At 35.6% G+C, this 20,882-nt stretch overlaps 1 protein-coding gene across 2 annotated transcripts in view; it reads right to left on the bottom strand.

Annotated features, from left to right (window-relative positions):
• The window catches only part of GNAZ (G protein subunit alpha z), a 51,567-nt gene continuing 30,685 nt past the window's right edge, over positions 1-20,882 (bottom strand). For both annotated transcript variants that reach the window (XM_052689550.1, XM_052689549.1), the window contains 3 exons: positions 3,424-7,710; positions 562-645; positions 1-379 (listed from right to left, as the gene is read on the bottom strand). In XM_052689550.1, the coding sequence (XP_052545510.1) occupies positions 7,366-7,710 (345 nt within the window). In that variant the 3' untranslated portion in view covers positions 1-379; positions 562-645; positions 3,424-7,365. The remainder of the gene's footprint in view (positions 380-561; positions 646-3,423; positions 7,711-20,882) is intronic.

Below are 20,882 nucleotides of genomic sequence, written 5' to 3'. Positions count from 1 at the left end.
TTGATATATACATTTTTATTCTAATATGAATACACTTCAGAATTGACAACAGGGCATTTTTGGCTTTAAATTTCTGCTATACTTGCAGTACCACACTGAGAATTTTAACTCCAGGACAAGATGAAAAACCAGACTGCTTGCACTTGAAGTTGTGAGGTAGAAATGAGCATTGCACTATCAGACTAGTGCTGAAGTTATAAATACTAAAATCAATGGTTGTGTCACACAGGTTTCTTGGAGAACTTGAAGACCTTGCTGCTGCATCATGACAGTACTGTCCGAGAGAAGACAACAGAAATTCTCTATATAGTGTCGATGCATAATGTTGGCAGGTAGGAATAATTCCTACCTAATGGTATAGGAAGTAATAAAGAAGTTTCTGTGAGAAATAAAAACAGAATTTCTAAGTTTTTGCAAGATAGAAGCAATGAAAACAACTTATATTTAATATAATATTTAATTAGAGATTATGCACCTGCCAAGTATTTGAGTTATATTATGCTTAGTTAAATCTGTTCTCCAATGTTTATAGGCAAGGGTTGATACAAAATGCAGTCATACCTGTCCTCACTGAACTCTTGGATGACCCAGAAGACATTTGTCGGAAGAACACACATCAAGTGTTTGACATGATGGCCAAGTTACCTGAAGGTAGGGGATTTTTCAGTAATTAATTATTCAAAAGGGGAAAACAAACGACTTCAGTGTTCTTTCATCTCTCTGCCTTTAAAGAATTCTGCCTCGTACCGGTGCAGACAGATAGGTATCATCCTGTGATTATAATAGATCATAGTAGATCATAATAGAAATTTCAAGGAAGCAAAAACTTAATAGAATAAATATTACTGAGTTTGTTTTTTTGTTTTGTTTTTAATACCGATCAGTAGTAATTATTAATTATTTTTTACAGTGGTTATTAGTTCTTTCAAAACTCCATATTTCAGTAATAAGCCTTGCTGTTCAGTCTGTACTGAACTTTATTCATATCTATAAACTTCAGATTACTGTACCTCTAGTCACATCTAATGCACGACCTTATCAATCCTCTCATTTTACTTAGGAATTTTCAGTTTAAACAGGTAAACCACTTCACAGCTTAGGAACTTCTGCACAAAAGGTTTTTAAGATATGAATTTGAGGCTTAAACTTGCAAAGTACAAATAATGTTGTATGCAAACACCTATTTGGTATGAGGTTCTTAAGATACAACTTTTCCACATAGCTTAAGTGTCTTTTCTTAATAGTTTGATATTTTATGATCTTTTTTGAACAGGCTGCACAAATTTGAGCTGCAATTCTGTGACTGTGAGGTCAGAGTTTTGACAGCTAGGAGTAGATATTCACTTTGGCAATAGCAAAGGATGAAGAATCATAGAAGACTAACGGTTAAATATTTGCTGCTTTAGTTTATGTCTACTATTGCAAGCGTGCCTTGTTTTCTTGAATGTTTCAGTTTGTAGCAAATTTTGAAGTTAGTGAAGTTAAGAACAGTCAACATGCATTCAGTCAGTTGTACTTCTGAAGTGCTTCAGCCACTTCAGAATTCAACTTGGACACAGGAAAAGCTTTCTTGTTGGGTTTTAAAAAATCCTTTTAAGTATTCACTTCTATTATGTCAGTAGAAGTTGAAGGGAATTTACTTCTCACCTATGTTTATGTTTTAACATACTATATTCCTTACTCTGTGGAACTATTCACAAAAGCTGAATTCAAGTGCATTTTATCTAGTAATTTGACATATATCACTTGCTTGGAAGTTTGGGTGTCAGCAGCTGCAACTAGTTAACAGTTTGCTTCTAAATAATGGTCTTTTGTGGGCAGACTGCCAGTTCAACAGGTTTAAAAAAATGAACTAAAAATGAGAGTTACATAGAAAGCATTTTATCACAATCATCATTTCTGCTTAGAGAAATATTATAGCAGTAAGCAGCACTAGCTCTTGGTGGTACCAAAACATAAAAAACTGCTTATTAAGAATTCAAAATACATTCCCCAGAGTAGAGGATATGTAATTGTACATCATACTGCCACTCAGAGATCAAGGACAGGTCTACCACCACTGTTCCATCTGTGTCCCTGCAGGCATCTGAATATTTCATCTTAGCTCAGGAGTCACTGATGGGAATTATCAGGGCTGTACAACACCAATTCAGTGACAATGTGAGATTCTTCTATACGAGGAGAAAAGAGTTACCTCCTGGAGTGAAAGATTATTCAACCCCTGCTGCGCTGAGAGCTGTCTCTCTCCTTGGAACATTGCCTTTGGTTGAAGGCAGAGGTTTCACAGAAGCTCTGAAGTGAGCAGAAGTCTGCCATATAAAGAGCAGCTTCCAAATCCTGTTACAATCCCAACTTAGTGAAAGTTTAGAAGACAGACTACAATTCTGAGGACAGCTGATTTGAAGTATCTCATGAGCCAAGACTAATAGCTGTTTTCCCATTTTACCTTTCTGATGTTAGATACTGGTGGCAGATAAGAACTGGGTTTTCCAAATCAAGTTATCAGTAACAAACTTTTTTTTCAGAAAACAGTTCTAGAGTTGTAGAAAGTAGAATAGGCTAACGAGTAGCATAAGGGGAAAAGTATTTAGTTTTAGAATTAGTTATTTAGTAAATGCTGTATATCAGTGCCTTCATTACAATTTCCTTACAGATGTAAGTAACAACAGTTAATTAATTAGAAACCTGCTATTATAGTCTGTATAGAATTTCTTTCCCTTCATTAGTTCTCAGTATAACCCTGGTATTTACAGTACTCATGTACTCTATTTCTGTGGGCCAACTCTTTCCCTATTCTTTTTTTCTCTTTATGAGAAATTTAAAGTGGATGTAGAGGAATTATTTACATCTGTGATGCAAACAGAACTTTAATCTCTGATCCTATACTCAGAACTCTCAACCAGCTCACATCCTCTTTATGCTTTCCTTGAATTATGCCTTTTTAGGTGAAATTGTCTTCTAAAGTTTCATTTCCTCAGCTGTGAAATGATCCCAGATTTGACCATTTCCTTTTTGCTACTAAAAATGCTTAAGAACTTATTCAAGATAGAAATCCTTGCCATGGTTAAGCTAGTCTTGAATAGCATTCTTCAGACAACATTTTTATATAGCATAGTTTGACATTTGGGGGGAGGGAGGGGGAATAAAAAACAAAATAACCTGATCCTCAGAAGATCTGAAATTATTTCTCAATCAGTGTAATACGTCAAACAAATCATCTTTGCCTGGTAATTGTCATCTTCAGCCACTCAAAAAGCTATCTAGCTTCATCTCTCTTCATATTCCCTTCAACAGTTCACATCTAGATAACCTTGTGTGACACAATGGAAGGCCTGATAGTGCCTTCTACCAGAATAGAAGCATGCTTGTAAAGGTGTTAGACATGATTGAGTGTAGAAAGCAATACAGACAAAATCAGCTTACCTTTTCCAAAGGCTGATAATCTCAAAAAGGACACAATCTTCAAACAAAGGCACGCTATTTCAGTTGCTAACCCTTAAATGGGGGTGAGGAGGGGCAGACCCCAGGGTCTGGGCCCAACTCTTCTGGTCATTTGGGCTCATTGTCTGCACCTGTGCTCCCTGGCTTAGCCACGCCTTCTCACTTTGTGCACAGTCACTGGTTCAGTCTGTGGCCTAGCAATTCCTGTATACCTTGTATCACATGGAAGAAGTCAGCAACTAATAAAGCATTCCCAGTTATGTTTCTGATGTTTTCTATGGCAATTTCCAGGACCAATAAAGCAATAGGCTTCATACTAGCCAAAAAGGAACATAAGCTGTACGTGCGCTTGGCATGTATTCAATAGAGGATAAAAGAGGAAAAAGAACCAGTAGCAGGAGAAAATGAACACTGGCCAGGAGACATTACTAGCAAAACTTCAACTCTTCGTGAAAGCAATTAGTTGAGATTCAAGAAGGTACTTAACGTTACTGAATATTATGCAAGGATAAGTGACCTTGGCAATAATAAATGCAAAAAAAAGCTGTGAAAGAAAGAATTATTTTTCCCAGGATGTGTACAGTACTAAAAATATTTAATAGTTCTTAGCTATAATCTTTCCTGTATTTTAAGAGTACTTAATCCTTTTAGACAAAAATTGAAGTGGATTTGATGACACTGGATTTTGAAAGCTTACCAGGACCTCTTTTTTGGAGAAGTCCAACAAATTAAAGTTCCTCTGTCTTTACTGACCCTCACTGTCCTCAATATTATACATTTACAAAATCATAATGAATCAGTTCTATGAATAAGGACTGTTTAAAGATACCGTTTTCCCTTTGAAACCTGTTTTGTTGTGTGAAATGCACGTAATGGAAGGACAGATGGCATTCTTATTGCAGCAGATGGAACATCTCTTCTGTGAATGTCATTGTTGTCCAGGTAAAGTGACATCCCAGCTCTTCTAATACAGGTTTTTTTTTCACTGCATCACTGATAAACCTGAGAGCTGAGGAAATAGTTGCCAATTTAATTGCATTCTTTATTCAGGTGGAAGACTGAGAGCTAGGGATTTTTCAGGGCCTGTCTTGGATACAGACTTTTTGGTTTTAACCTTCCCACACCTCAGTCTTCTTACATAATGGGAAAATAAAATCATTTGATTTCCATGTAAAACAATTTAATGCCTTAGAAAAGGGTAGCCATGAATTACTTAGAACATCAAGATCAAAAACATCATAGAAATTAAATTACTGGAAGGTTAATAGCAAGTCATTGCTATTCAAAGAATGATTATATGAACTGATTAAACTTCATTATTTACTATTTTATTCCATCACATTCTTATGTGTAAATTAACTACAAACATGTAGTAAAATGCACTGCTTCGGTTTCTCTTTTATCTCCCAAAAATCAGAATTTGAGGATAAATGCAATTAACTTCTTTTATTTAGAAAAATCTTTATTCTTTTGATAAAATGCCCTAGGTTTTTCACTGCTATTGTAGATTGCCTATAGTACTTATAAGGACCTTCTCAACTGAATAATTTTTTTGTAATTGATAAAGTATTTCTTATTCTCTTCAAAATTAACTATGCTTTTCGTTTTGCTTTTTTTTCAATCAGCTTTCTTATCTTGAAGCTGTGCTCTAATAAAAGCCAGTATTTTCTTGTCACTCTTTTCACCAGCCTGAAATGGCCACTGTACTATGAAAGCCAGAGGTGAAAGGGGCATACCAGCTCACAGTCCATTAATGGGAAAAGGAAGGCCAGGCTCATTGTAAATCTTTTCCACAATTTTCACAATTAGCTAATAAAAGTGTATCACACTATAGAAAGCAATTTAGAATGGAAACGCTATGGTAGTTCTCTCAATTTTCTTTCCTGTTGCTTCTTAATCTTGATCTATGGCTTCTCTTCTAAAATTGCTACTAACGATCTCCCAAAACCATCTAACAACAACAGGCAGTCATAATTTTTAAAGACATTACATGGGAAGACATCCCTTGAAACTTGCAGAGTTGGTCAAATGTAATTGCTTAAGATTGAAATTTCCTGAATGTTAGTGAATAAATTGAACAAAACATTCTGGAACCAATTAATAAAACTCAGTATTCTTAAATGAATCATAACAGTATTCAATTAAGTAACTGGTATATCATAACACTAAGTAATGAACACACTATAGACAAATGCATTATCATTTGAGTTATTTATTTTTTAAGTGGACAGTTTAAATGTTGATGTTATTAACCATTTTGTTTTAAATTTCTGAGAGCCCTTGGCTGAGATTTCTTGCACTAATCATAGTACGTAGGGGGAACAAAAGTAGAAGGATATTTTCCAGTGTGCATGTGTGTCTGTGTCTCTGTGTACGTATGTGCTTTACAATTATCAAACATATATTTACACACCAACTTTACACTGAAGTCTTTAAGAAGTCTTTTCTATGGCAGGGGAAAGAATCAATGATCCATCTGCGATTTTCCAGTATAGTCCCACAGAGTTTCTTATGCATTCAAACCTTTGCCGGAATGTTACTCCATCCAGTAGTGTTTCTTCATGAGATGAAACCTGGAGCTGAGGAATGTATCTCTTCAGTTTCCTTGACTTCACTAAACTGTAAATAATTTAAATTATTAAATTGAAATATCAAGACATTTAGTTATTGTTCATATCACTCATCTTTAACCTTCTAATAATACATCACATTTTTTAAAATAATTAAAAACCCAACGAAAAAAGACTTTGGAGGCTATACACTACACAATCGCCATGGCTCCTGTTTCTTGGGAAATCTGTTACAACATTACAGTTCCCAGAATGTATTTGGAGCAGTGGAACAGAATCGTCCATTGGCAACTTTCACATTCAGCAGTCCAGACACTACAACAATAATTTAAAAAACTGCTTTGTGATTTATTTTTTATCTGTATTAAAAAAGAAACACTAAGCTACTTCTTAAATATAGAGTGTTGTTTTTTGGGTTTTTTTGGTTTTTTTTTGTGAAACACCACAAGATTTGGCAAAAAAAGATGTAAAAGAAGACTGTTTTGATGTATAAAACTCCTTATCAGTAGAAGAAACACTGACCTTAATTTGGCCTATTCATTGATTCATTTTCTGTAGTTTTGCTGCATATTTTGAAGCCTTAAAAAGCAGAAAGGGCTGATAGTCAGTTTGGAAATCACAGAACAGTTGTGCACCAACAATTCCTTTAACAGGCAAGGTGTCCATGAAAGAGTAAAGCAGAAGTGTGTACACAGTATATGCTGTGAGTCATGTGCATACCTGACGCCTGTGTATATAGTTGGGCTGTGTGTACCAGTACAGAGGGCACATGTCCATTCTCTATATCTTTAAGTAATATTTTCCTTAAGCACTCCTTTTCTGCAGCTTTTGATTTGAACTAGTTATTCACCCCAGTGCAATCATTCTGCTTCACATCATGCAAATGAGTTCATCTATCACTCACCAGCTTTACATCTTCATGTCAGTAAAATTTTAGGACAATTGGATGATTATTTCTTACATAGAACATGATAACACTCCCACTGTAGGAAATAGAATGAAACAAATGGAATAGAAGTGCAGTGACTGTGGTGAAAACATCTCCACAGAGTTCGGCCTCAATCTCTTTTGTTGATTTTGTTTGAATTTTTTGTGTGGTTTGTTTTTCATCTGGGGGCATTTTTATTTGTTATGTGTGTGTGATTTTTTTGGAGAGGAGACTTTCGCTCTCCATAACATATATTTGTGAAAAATAATGTAACAGGCTAGTGGGGCATAAGAGGAACTGCATACATACATCAGATTTCCCCTTTTCTCTCCTTGGGCTAAGCGTTGCCCCATTGTTTCCACAAGAAGTGGAAATGGTTAGCCTCTTTTTCAATTACTTCAGCAAAACAGATTAGCCCAAGGATTTTTAGCAAAGGCCAATGTATTTGAGATTGTTCTGAATGATGACATCTGTCACTGCATCAAAGACAAACTGGATGTTACTGGTATCAGTGGCGCAGGTGAAGTGTGAGTAGATCTCCTTGGTCTCCTTGTTGCGATTTAAGTCCTCAAACTGGCGCTGGATGTAGACTGCTGCCTCCTCATAAGTGTTTTGGCCTTTGTATTCAGGAAAGCAGACTGTTAAGGGGATGCGTCGGATTTTTTCTGCCAGCAGATCTTTCTTATTCAAAAAAAGGATGAGGGAAGTGTTGATAAACCAGTTGTTGTTGCAGATGGAATCAAAGAGACGCAAACTTTCTGCCATTCGACTCTGTAGGTGAGAAAATAACAGGGTAGATAGCATTTCAGAAAGCACACAGAATATATTATTATTTCTATTAATGAGCAAAATGTGTTTACAGAAAGAGCATTTCTTCTATTTGGCAACTGTCCATCTTACCTCAGCAAGAAACTTCAGGAACCTTCATTCACTCCTTTTGATAATTTTTTCTACAGTCTGGCTCTTATTACTGTTAATATTTTTTCAAATAACTGACTGTTATGAGGGCAGGTCTAAAACTAAATGTTTGGAAAAAACAGGTTTAAGCTGTGAGGGGAAAAAGAAAAAAGTTGTATAACAGTAAAGGATACATGAGAAAAGGAACCACATTCTACTATGGTGGGGCAGCTAGAATCTTGTTCACTTCTAAGTGAACGCTGAATCTGACCAGATATGTTGAACATCTTTGTGTGCACTGCCCTAAAAAGGCAGTTCCATGATGACCGATGTAGAGCAACCAACACAGTTACAAGTTTGGAAGTAGCAGTGCAGTGCTGCTATAAACTGAAAGCAGGGATGCCGCTTGGAAGTCATCCGCCATTTTGTAATTGCTTGGCATGGTTCCCTCAGCGCTCCTGCTGCAGCGGGAGCTGTCCGTGGTGCTCTCACAAGACTGTTTGTTGGTAGGTTGGCACCAATAGGTGTAAACAGATGCAAAGTTTTGAAATTGAAAAGTATTCTAGCTGATTAAAATAAAAATCGTTCGAGTACTGTCAAAAGTAAATACAGATCATAGCTTAATCAGGCATTTTTCCGAAAGGTCAATATTTTCATCGTGTTCTAGTATTTAGTCAGATATAGGTCTACATGAAAGATTTCTAAGGTAGGCACTCATTTCTTTTTAAGGAAAAGCTACCACAGTTAAGCAACAAGGTATAATTCCAAACATTTTCAATATCCAGCAATATTTTTTCTGATTAAAACTATGTGCTGTTCAGCTGTGTTCATGTATTGCTGAAAGTAGGAAAAGGCTGAAGAGTTCAGATGACAGTATTGATGGCAGTATGATTTGTGTAGTGTATTAATCACATTTCAAAGACATGCATGGCAGGGCTCTTAGTTTATTATAGCCAGATGACATCTTGATATACCTGAAAATCTTAAATAAGAACGAAATGTCCCCAGTTCTATGATGAAGGCTGACGCTCAAAACTGAGCCTTAAAGATGCATGATGAATCCACTCATGGTCTTCCCAAAAATGTGAAGGGAAAAGGAAAAGGGGCAGGGAGATGGGAGCTGGGCTCAGTGGAAAAAAAAAAAAAAACCAGAACAGAGGCAACAATCTTATTTTACTAACTATGATATTGGAATGCAAGATAACACAATATAATGCAATCTACTTGAAATTGAGCCTAATAAATCAAATAAAATAGGAGAGAGAGAGAGAATTTTCTGAAACAGAGCAAACCTGAAAGCACACAGCTTAGAAGCACCCCCCACTCTCTGCCAGGCAGTGAGCAAGAGCAAAAAGGAAGGGCCAGATCCTGTGACTTCCATGACAACATGACAAACACATTTCTGGTTTTGTCAATATTGCAAAGCTACATATTACAGGAAAGGGAACTTGGGAGGATTATTGATTACAATCATTAAAAAAATAGAACAAATTACTGTACTTCTCCCAAAGGGGCTAAGAGAATTTTCTATTAACATGGAGGAAAAAGTAATGGTAGAAAAAGTTATATTTCTTCTCTGCAGTGTCTTTTCCAATTCAGGAATCCTGATGGAGGCAGTTGGCTAGGCATTAGAAAAAAAAAATACTGCTGTAATTTCAGAATTACATAGAAGATAGGCAAGATAATGCTCATACCTTTTCCATACAGTCTTGCTGGGGTGTAATTGCAGGCTCTTCTCCAAGCATGAGAACAAGGAATTGGTTGCTTAAGGGGAAAAACATGCTAAAGAACAGATGGCTGCTTCAATTCTTCCAGTAATTTACAAATGTACAAATATCCCTGATCATTCTTTGGAACAGGTGTGCTTTGCAGCCAAGAGTTCCAGAACAGCTAAGAGTTTTCAAAAGGCAAGACCCTGTTATCAAGATAGGAAGTGGTTAGGATAAACACTTGATGAATAGAGATAAAGTGGAATGTAGTATTTCTTCACAGCTTCCCTATGAAAGTTTTTTGGTCATAGCTGAGAGATTTCTGAATGTGAAAATGAAAAATGAAGAGAGAAACTATCACAAATGAGGGAACTAGCTATCATTTGTACTAAATATTTAAGAACTTTCTCTTGCAGTCATTTTTAAATGTCTGGCATTTGGGGACCACGGAAACCTTTAGTAAACTAAAGAAAATTTATCTCAGGTAAACAGAAAATATGCTGGATAAAATTAGTGCAGGAATAGTAATGTTTGTTTTTCAGAAAGGTGGGCAAAATAAAGTCAATAAATCTAGGAAGAACCAGTGGAAGCTGCTTCTATTTTCCTGCTGCAGCTTTTCCTTGTGGTTGCAGCTGGCATTTAGCATATGCTGGTAGCTATTTCAGAAAACGCCACAAATCTTTTTCTGTTTGAGGTATATTATTTAGAGACTCACACCTTCAGACCTTCTGAAGAAATTAAGTGAAACTAAAATATTTGAAGAATAAGTGGTGTGGTAAAAAGGTAATTGAATCCACTGGATATAACCATGCGAGACATTTAAATTTAGTATCTTAGCCCTCTGAGCCTAAGCAGCAAGTAACTGAATGCTGCACTGACCTACAAGGAGAGAATGAGGGAATTTGTCTTATTTAGACTGGCTAAGAGGCAGCTATGGGTTGATCTAATAAAAACCTTTAATTACTTGAAGCATAGTTACAAAGATGATGAAGATAAATTCTTATCAGCAACATAACATGAAGTATCAAATGGCAGTGAACACTAATTGCAGCTTGGAAGATTCAGATTAGAATTTGGGAGAAAAACATCAGCAGAAGACTCGAAGTGTTATGAAATCTTCATCTGTAGTTGTTTTCTCCCCTCAACTAGATAAAGCTATAGCTGGCCTGATTTACTGTTGGCAATAGTCCAGCTTCATTTGGGATGCGATAATAAATGACCTGCAGAGATCACATCTGGCCAATCTTTAATTCCATGAATTGTAAGAACATATTTATCATTGAAACCATATATGATAAGTAAATTTTCTGTATTCAGTTTTATGCAGATCTCAAACTTTTCATCCCAAAGGGGAGAATTTAACCACAAGGGTTGTTCCTCTGCTGGAAAGAGCTATACTTAGCTGTTACTTCTCTTTTGATGATGTAGGATGAAAAGGAAATAGTCAAAGACTGTAGTTGTGGCCTCTCTGAATACCCATTCTTGACTGCTTTATTTTCTGTCAGGCTCACCTCAAAGCCCAAATGTCTGTCACCAAAGCAACCACTTGCCTTAAATGAAGTGAAATAATGCCTCACCTGTATAAGAGAATCACACTATTTTCTCCAGGTATAGTTAGAATGATAGAATACTTTTTTTTCATTTACAGTTACCATAATGAATGCTACAAGCATACTGGTAAGGAAAACAAAACTTTAAAGATTATTAATAGCAAAGAACTCTATCATAATGACAGTTTCTGAAAAAAAACCACCAAATGCATTTAATAACTTGTACTTGACAGAAAACCTAAAGCATGACCTCCCCACACACTATTTTCCATAGAAAATCTGTTGTAATAACCCCTCAGAACAGAGCTGTAAGTTTACAATCATAGATCATGTTAGAAGTCCACCTTCTACTGGCTGTTCAACAATGTATTTTCCTATCCAAATTAACAGAAAAAAGCCTTTTTTTTTTTTAATCAGCAAGTACGAAATGAACTTCCCAGGAACTAGTGACCACCACAAATACACAGAAGTATGCAACATACCATAAAGAGTGAGATAAAATTATGATACATCGTCTATATTTATTTGATGCTTTCCTAAAAATAATTAAAATTTCAGGGAGAAAAAGAAGTTACTTTAAGAATCATAGAATCACAGAATGGCCTGGGTTGAAAAGGACCACAGTGATCATGTAGTTTCAACCCCTGCTATGTGCAGGGTCAACACCAGACCAGGCTGCCCACATCTAGGCTCCAGGCATTCAATGTGAAGTTATTTTTAAGTTCTTATTCTTAAGTTCTTTTAAGAACTTACAAGAACTTATACGAGAATATCAAACAAGAAGGATGTAAACTAGAAAACATAAAGGTTGTAAAATTAAATGCTCAAATGTCAAATGCTGAAATAATTATTTTCAATATAATACTATTCACGTAACTCATGTGTTGCATGAACACCTCTTTTTCTTCATATGCCAGTCAATATTTTCCTTTACTGTCACTACTCATTCTATAGATTTATACTTTACTATAAAATTACTATTTATGAGCTGCTGAAAAGACAGAATTACTAGTTTCTCCTCAAGCTTATAATTACTATATCTGAGTATTTCATTGGCTACATTTGTTTTCCCAGCGTGTTGTCAGATTAAGAGGTACCGCTAGCAATGATTTAGAAATAGGAAACTACAAAAGGAGAAATTAGTTAGAAGGGACCCAGTAATTCTAGATACCCAGTTTAGGCACTCAAAACCTCTTTTCTCAGCACATGCTTTTCTTTATTTAACAGAGTTATAAGAGGTTTTTGAAATTCTCACTGATACCTGCTGTAGCTCTGAGTTATCAGACCTACAAATCAAATCACAAGGTATCAGATTAGGTACCTTAGAGAAAAGGAAGGAAGAATTTAGAATTACCCATGAAAGTGTTTATTTAAAAAACTGATTTGCAACCAAAAAGGACCACAGACATTCAGAGATATCTAGTACAGTTATTCAGTGGGACTCGGCTTCTTTAATCATACAAACGTTCTGTTTTCCTATCATCCTATGCTTCATTCACCTCACGTTTTCCTCCCTCTGAAGCAGATGATAGCATTGTTCCTAGAGTTGACAGTCTTATTTATCATATAAGCCCTCATTAATCACAGAAAATCCATAATATTCATTGAACAGGGCCAGAAAACCTGTGGAAAAATTAACACTGCTGCAGAGCCTGAATCAAAATATACAGAAATAAGAAGTTGAGAATAAGGTTATAACAACACTGTTCTGTCATTTACTCACTCTTATTTTATTTCACCAGATCACTTAAATTTACTCCACTTCATCCTGTATCCATGCTGTTTTACAGTCTAAACATGTTTCTAACTTCGTTCTTCTGGCTCCATTTCTTTTTCAAACATGTACCTCACAGATGAAAAAACATGCTTGTAAAATTTGGTAACATTAGAGGGTGATCAAGGCTCCCAAATGATCGTCTATACTATTCATATGTCTAAGTGGACACATTCTAGGGAAAATAGGCAGAAGATCTTCAGAGGGAGAGCAGCGGTAATTGGTAAATTCCTGCCTTCTCTACGGGTCAGATTTATGTTATTTGGAGTGCACGTCCTCCCTGAGTAACAAGAAATAAAAAGCTTCTAAGATTTTCCCATTGGAAGTTGAAATCTCTCTTTAGGGAAGAGGAGATGATTTAAACTTGCAGTAGAGGCACATGTTATACTAATGATCACATTTCAACTACAAAATGTTTTCTCTAATAATAAATGCAATGTTTCTTGAAACGGTAATAATTTAGTTGCTGTCAACAGCCAATATATTAAAACTTTAAACCCAAAGTAAACTTCTTTAAAGTGAAAATCATTTAATAAACATGATGTCTGAGCAGATGCATGGAAATTACATAAACTGCATTGAAAATTTTCCAATTTAAAGTGAGCATTTGTATATATTTGCATTTCTACATCTATTTATTTGCACGCTTTATGACAAGCTTCCCTTTCCCTTTTCACATTCAAACACTTTCCAGCTTAGTTTCAGCCCATGCATTTAATAAATATTTATATTCTTCTCAGGTGCCACTGTCAGTAGTCCACATCCTGCAGTGGTTTACTCAAGAAATCATTCACACATTATGAAGCACAGTGATGAGTGCTCTGTTTTTCCTTTGACTATTTCAAATAACAATAAGTGTGTTTCTTATGTGCGCTGCTTTGAAAGAAATGCCTGCTATTTATTTCCACGGAAAGTACAACCAATAGAAAGAGCACAATAATACTATTTAGTAGAGCAAATTCTCAGCTAGAAAGCACTATTCTTTCAACTTAGTCACCACTATTAGCTGTGCATTTTTACCAGTGATGAACAACTGCCTGTGTGCTATGCTCATAAAAACCTGCACCAGCAGAGGTAACTCATTGATCTAATGGTGTCACCACTGAAATAAGCCACCCACTGCCTCGCTGTGTTCACATCCACTATTTGTTCTCCATAAATGTCCACCAGCAACTGTCAGTGAATCTCAATTGGTAACGTTTTTCTACAAGGAGGAATTCAATGCTGCACCTTTGCTTCATGCGCACTTCCATGACAGATGTCATTTTGTCAGACTGTCCCTTTGCTGCTGTCTGCCATTCCACAATGAAATGTAATGGAACACTGATGGAAAGGATCACCATAATAAAACAGGAGGCATTACTTTCAGAGCTGCCCTCGTATTTTGCGAAGTGTTCATCAAGCTGCACCATGATAGCTTCACCCGCCCAGTTCTCCACGTTAAAAATTTATATCCCCTCTATAACCTCTAACATAAAAAAGTAAGCAGCCGAGCTGGGAATGAAGCACCCTCACCAGTACAGAACAAATCAAATTTTGAAGCATATTAGACATTTGCTATTAGGAATCAATATGATCATCACTAAGTCAATGTACAAACAACCAAGTCATGTATGTTTCTGACCTAAGTTGGTTTTTATTTCAAAATAATTTAAATTTGCACACTAGCCTTTCTGTTAATCACAAGGAGGAAAAAGTGTAGTGCTAGCTCCCCATTTGTCCTTGGAGATTATATTTCTTGTGAACTTAAACCTGATTACAGTGATCTATGGCATTAATGTAATACTTTTCAATATAAACTAGGGGATCAGTGTACATTGTGGCCTCTCAAAACTGCAATGCTGATGTAATAATAATCTGTTCAGTGCAACTGTACCTACTAACAATGAAATTATGTTGAATCCCAAGCCTGTGACCATGCCTTCCTTTGTAGTGCTGTCCCATGATTATTTGAAACTAGCATTTTTTAAAATGCATGTTTGATATAACAATATCAGGTAACCTCAAACTGCACCTGTGTCTGGGAAATCTACCTGTGAATTTTTGCTCTTTTGAAGTTCTGACTGCCTATAGATATACATATATATGTGTATCTGAAGCAGTATAACTTGTTTCTATTAACTCTGCTATGATAAACTGCTATGGTGCATTTATCATGTGTCTTACAAGTATCAAGTTTGGAACTCCTATCAGGCTTTTTCAGGATTATTTTTTTTCTCCAGGTATTTAAGAGCTTCTGTAGTCAGTTCTGAAATTCCAGTTTAAGTCAGCAATATTCACAGACTTTACAATTGATGTCACTACCTTTTAATCTGTATATTATGAAATACATATAATATAATTCTATATATACTGTATAGAATTGAACAAAACCTCTGCTGCCTCCACCTCCATAACCTGTCCATTATCTTTTGCTTCCTAGGACATAAGGTGTTAATTTTTGCCATTTTGAGTAGGTGGTAGAATCATCAAAATAAATTTACTTATCATAGGCAAAAATTGTGTATCTGTAAAGAAGTAAATATTTAAATGCACGACAAAAGATTGGGTTCGGTTTTTCAATGTCAGAGTTCATCCAACATAGTTCAAAGCCATAAAGCTAAACATTTTCAAATACCTTGTTACTCAAGAAGAAATTCTTGTTTAGAAAGTAAAGGAAGTATGTTGGGCCATGACTTTTCTAGGTATCACAGAGGAATACATGCTACAGTTCAATTGTATGTGTCTACCTTATGCTACTCAGCTTTAAGAAGCTTCTAGAAAAGTGCCAGCACTCCTTGTAGCCCTTGATTCCAGAGAAATGGTTTACAGGAAGGGTTTCAATCATTCTGTCTCCAAAAATGACAGTGATACAAGAACACCCCTGCATATTTCATTACCAAAAAAACACTCTTTTTTTCAAATTGTGCCCGGTGGAAGACCAGTCAGTGAAGTGGACCTGATGGGATGAGTCTGATTTGCATCTTGAGAGGATATACACTTTAGGACGGCCATTTTGCAATCTTTGTTTAGGCAGAACTAAGCTCCAGTACTATCAGTCAGGCTCCCAAAATTGACTTTGTAGAATTTTTCTTTAAGTAAGGGTACTTCTAAAAAAAAATTGATTTCTTAAAGTGCTCTCTTCACTTATTCACAGCCAGTGTTTCTGCCAATGCACTTTTCTATTTTAAATATTCATGTTTTGAGGAAGAAATTGTATGATTTGAGCACAAAATGGCTTTTGTGTTCTCAGAATTCTCAGAGGGTGACATTTCTTTGATTCGCTGTGGTCTGTGCTAAATTTTCTCTTGAGCAGAATTGCATTGATAATATTTTTGAAAAGCTGCATTGCTGCTTTTTACTCAGGAGTAAACCGAACAAATTCCTTTTAACCTCCATCCAACTTTTATGTCACTAACAGCTCAGAGGGAATTCATTAAAGGATCTCTTTACAACCATCAGGAATCAGTGTGCAGCTGAACTCTAGTCTCGAGCTAGGTTGGTTTTTTTTTTCAGTAGATGTCATAATCTTTTGCATTAATTGTTAGAGGAGGAAAGAGGGTGTATCTAATAGTTGCTGAAGTGTGCAGCTTATTTTGTGACTATGTATTACAGAAATGTAACACTCAGTATTCTACAGTTTCTCCCCTTCCTCTACTAATATACAGAAGGTATAATTACACTCAGGGTACTAATAGCTCCAGTCTTGACTGCAGATTAAAACAGCAAGAGCTATTTAAGCAAGATAACAGGATGAAGGTGAAAATACAATTTAAGCCTCTAATATTTTTATAAAATGGTATTTTTCAACTTGACTGAGAAAAGACTGAATATTTATTTTTCATTGTATACTACCATTTCTTTCATTCTACAACTTACTACACCATTTTCTCCCTTGGAACTGCAGAGATATACAAGGGCTGCTCTGATTGTAATGCCTCCTATTTTATTATGTTGGCCCAACACATCAGAGATGCAGTAGAGATTGAACCTTCCCACCAGCATTCCATTACCTTTTGTTGCCATGTGACAGATGGCAGCAGAGGGGCAGTCTGACAACATGGTGTCTGACACCGAAGTGTGCACGAAGCCAAGGTACATAAGTGAATTTCTCCATGCTAAATAAATTTGCCCCCAGTGACATACATTCACACTTGCCAAGTGTTGGTGGAGACCCAACAGTGGATGTCAGCACGTGAGGTGCTAGGTGTGCATTTCACTGGTGGCAATGGTAGGTCAGCTCCCCTGGTGCAGATTTTTTACCAGTGCGGCATGCAGGCTCTTCCTCCTTGCTGGCAAAAAGGCTTAGTGATGGTGGTGACTATGTTAAAAAACTGTTCTAGCTGAGAATTTGCTCTATCAAATAGTGTGATTGTGCTCATTGCATCTATTTCCATGGAAATAAATAAGAGGCATTACTTGTAGAGCGACCTACATTAACCCAATGATCTACATCTAAACATCCTTAGAAACAAATATATATCCTGTATTTCCATGTCCCATTCAGAAAAGAGTTTTTAAATTTGTCTTTTAATTACTATTTGTTAGATATTTTCTGCAATTTCTTCTTCTTTTTTTTTTTTCTTTTTTCATTTTCTCTGATATTATACTTCTGTACTTCATTTTCTATCTTTGGAGATTAAATCTATCACTTAACTTGGAAATACAGATACATGATGTTTAAATTCTCAGTGCTAAAATCTAGCTGCAATCACAGCTGTTCCTTACCAAGGACACACGAATTTGCTTCAAGATCCTTGTTTTCAAATATGATAAAAATTAATCTTGTATTGCAAGGGCTCTGGAAACATTATGTGGAGGCATATTTAATACCAGGCCAGTTACTGAACAACAACAAATTGTAATGCCATAGCATTAGGCCATAGCTCCCTACTATGCTGGACACTGCCATGAAACTCAGAAATTACCCTACTTGTACAGCACTGTTGAATGTCCCTCTGTTGTGCCATCACATACGTTCTTCATGAGATCACACTGTAAATGCACAGTAAACTGATGCAGCAAAATTGTATTTTATTATATCATACTGATATTCTCACTTTGGAGAATATCAGAAGCAGTACAGGAGAAAGAAAGGAGAAAAAAAAAAAAGAAGTTTGGAATTGAATTAGTTGTTGCCAAGGCTGTGCTAACATCAAGTTATTGCTAAGCCACGCATGAAGCAGATTGATACACAGTAAACCTAATAAGATTAAAATCAGGTTTCTGCTATTTTGTCCAGTGTGGGGATAACTGTATCATGTAAATAATCATCAAAGCACAGGGAAAAAAAAAAAATCTTTCTTCCACCCACATAACCAACAGGATTTCTTCATACTTTGCAAATAAACCTGGTGAAGAAACAGATTCTTAAGATTCTTTTAATCATATAACACATAATTGGAATAAGGAAACATAAGGAGTTATACTGAGCACTACTGAAACTATTCTAATAGAATAAATGGGCATTTCTCTCCTAGGTTAGCTTTTCTAATTTAAAATGTAAGTGGTCACTGCATGGAGAACTGTTTTATATCTAGTACAAAGACAATAAAACAAAAAAAAATATGACAAAAAAAGGCAGTATTTAAGCTCAGTATTAAATTATATACTACTTGAAGAAGTAGAATTTTAAAGTACACACACAAAAATAAACACTTCAGTATGTCAAAATAACAGCAGCGTCACTTCAAGCAGCAGATACCAAAAATATTGTACTGACTTATGTGCATGAAGTTGCTCCCAAAACACTCTCAAAGCATAAGGCAGATGACCTGTGCATACCACTTATGAACCATCAAAATGTTCATTAGCTTTTATTAATAAAATCAGCATGGCTTTGACATGTTCATTGGTAAATCTTTCTTTGAATGACATTCAAGGAGAGGGTAATATACAAGTCTGTTAAACCTATTATTTCAGCTCTGCATGCAACAAATATCCTGAGACATTTCCACAATGAAAAAATATTGAAATAAATATCTCCTTCAAGACAATTTCTTTATAAGCCATATGCATCTGGAGCTGAGAAAAGCAAGACAGATCAAGATTAAGCCACTGACGCAAGATGAAAGAACAATCAGGAAAGCAGCTGAGATGAGGCTTTTATGACACAGAGAAGAACATTGTAATACTGAGAAGTTTAAAATCTGCTGTTGCATCATCAGTACAGCTAAGCCATTTTAACAGCACCTTTCTGTGAAGTTTAATACTGAAAATTTATTCAAACCACATCCTTTCATATACAATTCTATATTGTAATACAGCAACTCTGGACTCAGCTCTTTACTGGAAGCATAAAATATAAATACCAAAAATATAAAATACCAACACTAAATCAACATAAATATAAATACCAACACTGAATCAACAACATCTCACTAACACAAATATTAAGGGTTTAGACGAGCTGAACTTCATTTATAGTCTGATGAACACAGATGTCTGAATTACATTAATGCTATGTTTAATCTAACATGGTTTGTGTCTCTGTCTAGCAACCCAAAGTTAAATCAATGAAGTTGTCAGGCAGAACAGCAGGACACAAAACAACTATTGGGAATAAGATACTTTGAGTAAATTTGTTTGGGGATTTGGAGAGCAGCAGCTACATTGCTCATCCTGGAAGGCGCATTTCTAGACGTCAGCCATATTTCACAGCTACTTATAAAAAAGATGGCAATTTATTTACTTAAACTCTAGTGTCATCAGGGATACCACATGCTCTAATTGTCACCTGTGTAGGGAAGATGGCAGATACCTCTTTACATCTTTATTTCAAAGAACAGTGGAGTTATTATATCTCTAAGACCTATTTCCTAGAAAAACTCTTTGGTTTCCAACATGTATTTTTAGACAACTGCTGAATTTCCCCATTGTTCAGAATCTAGAATCTTTGCTCATATTAAAATCAGTGGTGATAATATTCTCATTCACATTTTTATTTGAAAAATATTGTTATTAAAATGAAATCAACTTTTACAACGCAATCTGCTGGAATTCTAAAGCATTTCCCTTATTCTCCAGTAAAACAAAGTCCTCAAATATTAAAATACTTACAGTGGTATAAAAAGAATGATTTTCATCATCTAACTGTAGATTTTGCAGTACAATTTACTACACCATTCTTTCTTACACTTTTTCTAATCTATTTGTTCAAATTAAATTATAGAGTTACATTATAGCCTTTCTTGTATTTCCTTTGGACATTTATGAAGTTCAGTATTTCCCACAATTTCTGTTTTACTTATATTTCTACCAAGCACAAGGTTTTCATTCCTTATCTTTCAGTCGCTCTTCTAACATCTTCTCAGATAATGAGTAATTCACTATCATAAACTTTACAACTTAAAAAAGAGTAGGAAAAAGCAATTGCTAATAATTACTGCAATGAGAAGGCAGGAATAAGGGTAAGAATTAAAGCTAACCATGCTCTACTATGTATCCCTGATTTTTCACACCAGAAAAAAGCATAACTGAAGCTGACTGTGAACCTAAGTTTAGTCACAGATAATTTTAATATTCTAGTCTATAAGGGAATTCCATTTAGAGAAGAAATTATTCATATCCTATTGGCCTGTTCTCTGACTTACACAGAAGAAAAAGAAAGTGGCAGGTAATGTTAATTCTTTCTTACTTAATGCCTCAAATGTATCATAAAATCTGGTACTCAGTCAAATGCAGATACAGAGATTTGTGATGCCTTTCCTGTAAATACAACAGTGTAACATTCCTATTTTTACTTCCCAAATAGACATTCAACAAATCTCACAGCAAGCCTTAGTGATGTAGGATGACTTCCCCTGCTCTAACAGTTGACATATCAAAATACTCATCTGAGTCATCTACCCTTCAATTTTCTTCTCTGCTTCTGTACGCGCGATCCTACTGCGTGTCTTACACAGAGCTGGAACTTACTGGACTCCTCTATGAGAAAAAATAGAAAGAACTGCTATTTCAATTTGAAATTTATCTGACCGATCCTTTGGCTTCATATTCTTATTTTTATTGAATATTTTTTCAGATACTTCAGAT

The sequence above is a fragment of the Tympanuchus pallidicinctus genome, unplaced genomic scaffold, assembly GCF_026119805.1.
Source record: "Tympanuchus pallidicinctus isolate F22 unplaced genomic scaffold, pur_lepc_1.0 scaffold25, whole genome shotgun sequence".
NCBI lineage: Eukaryota > Metazoa > Chordata > Aves > Galliformes > Phasianidae > Tympanuchus > Tympanuchus pallidicinctus.
This window is presented reverse-complemented; position numbering and strand designations above follow the sequence as displayed.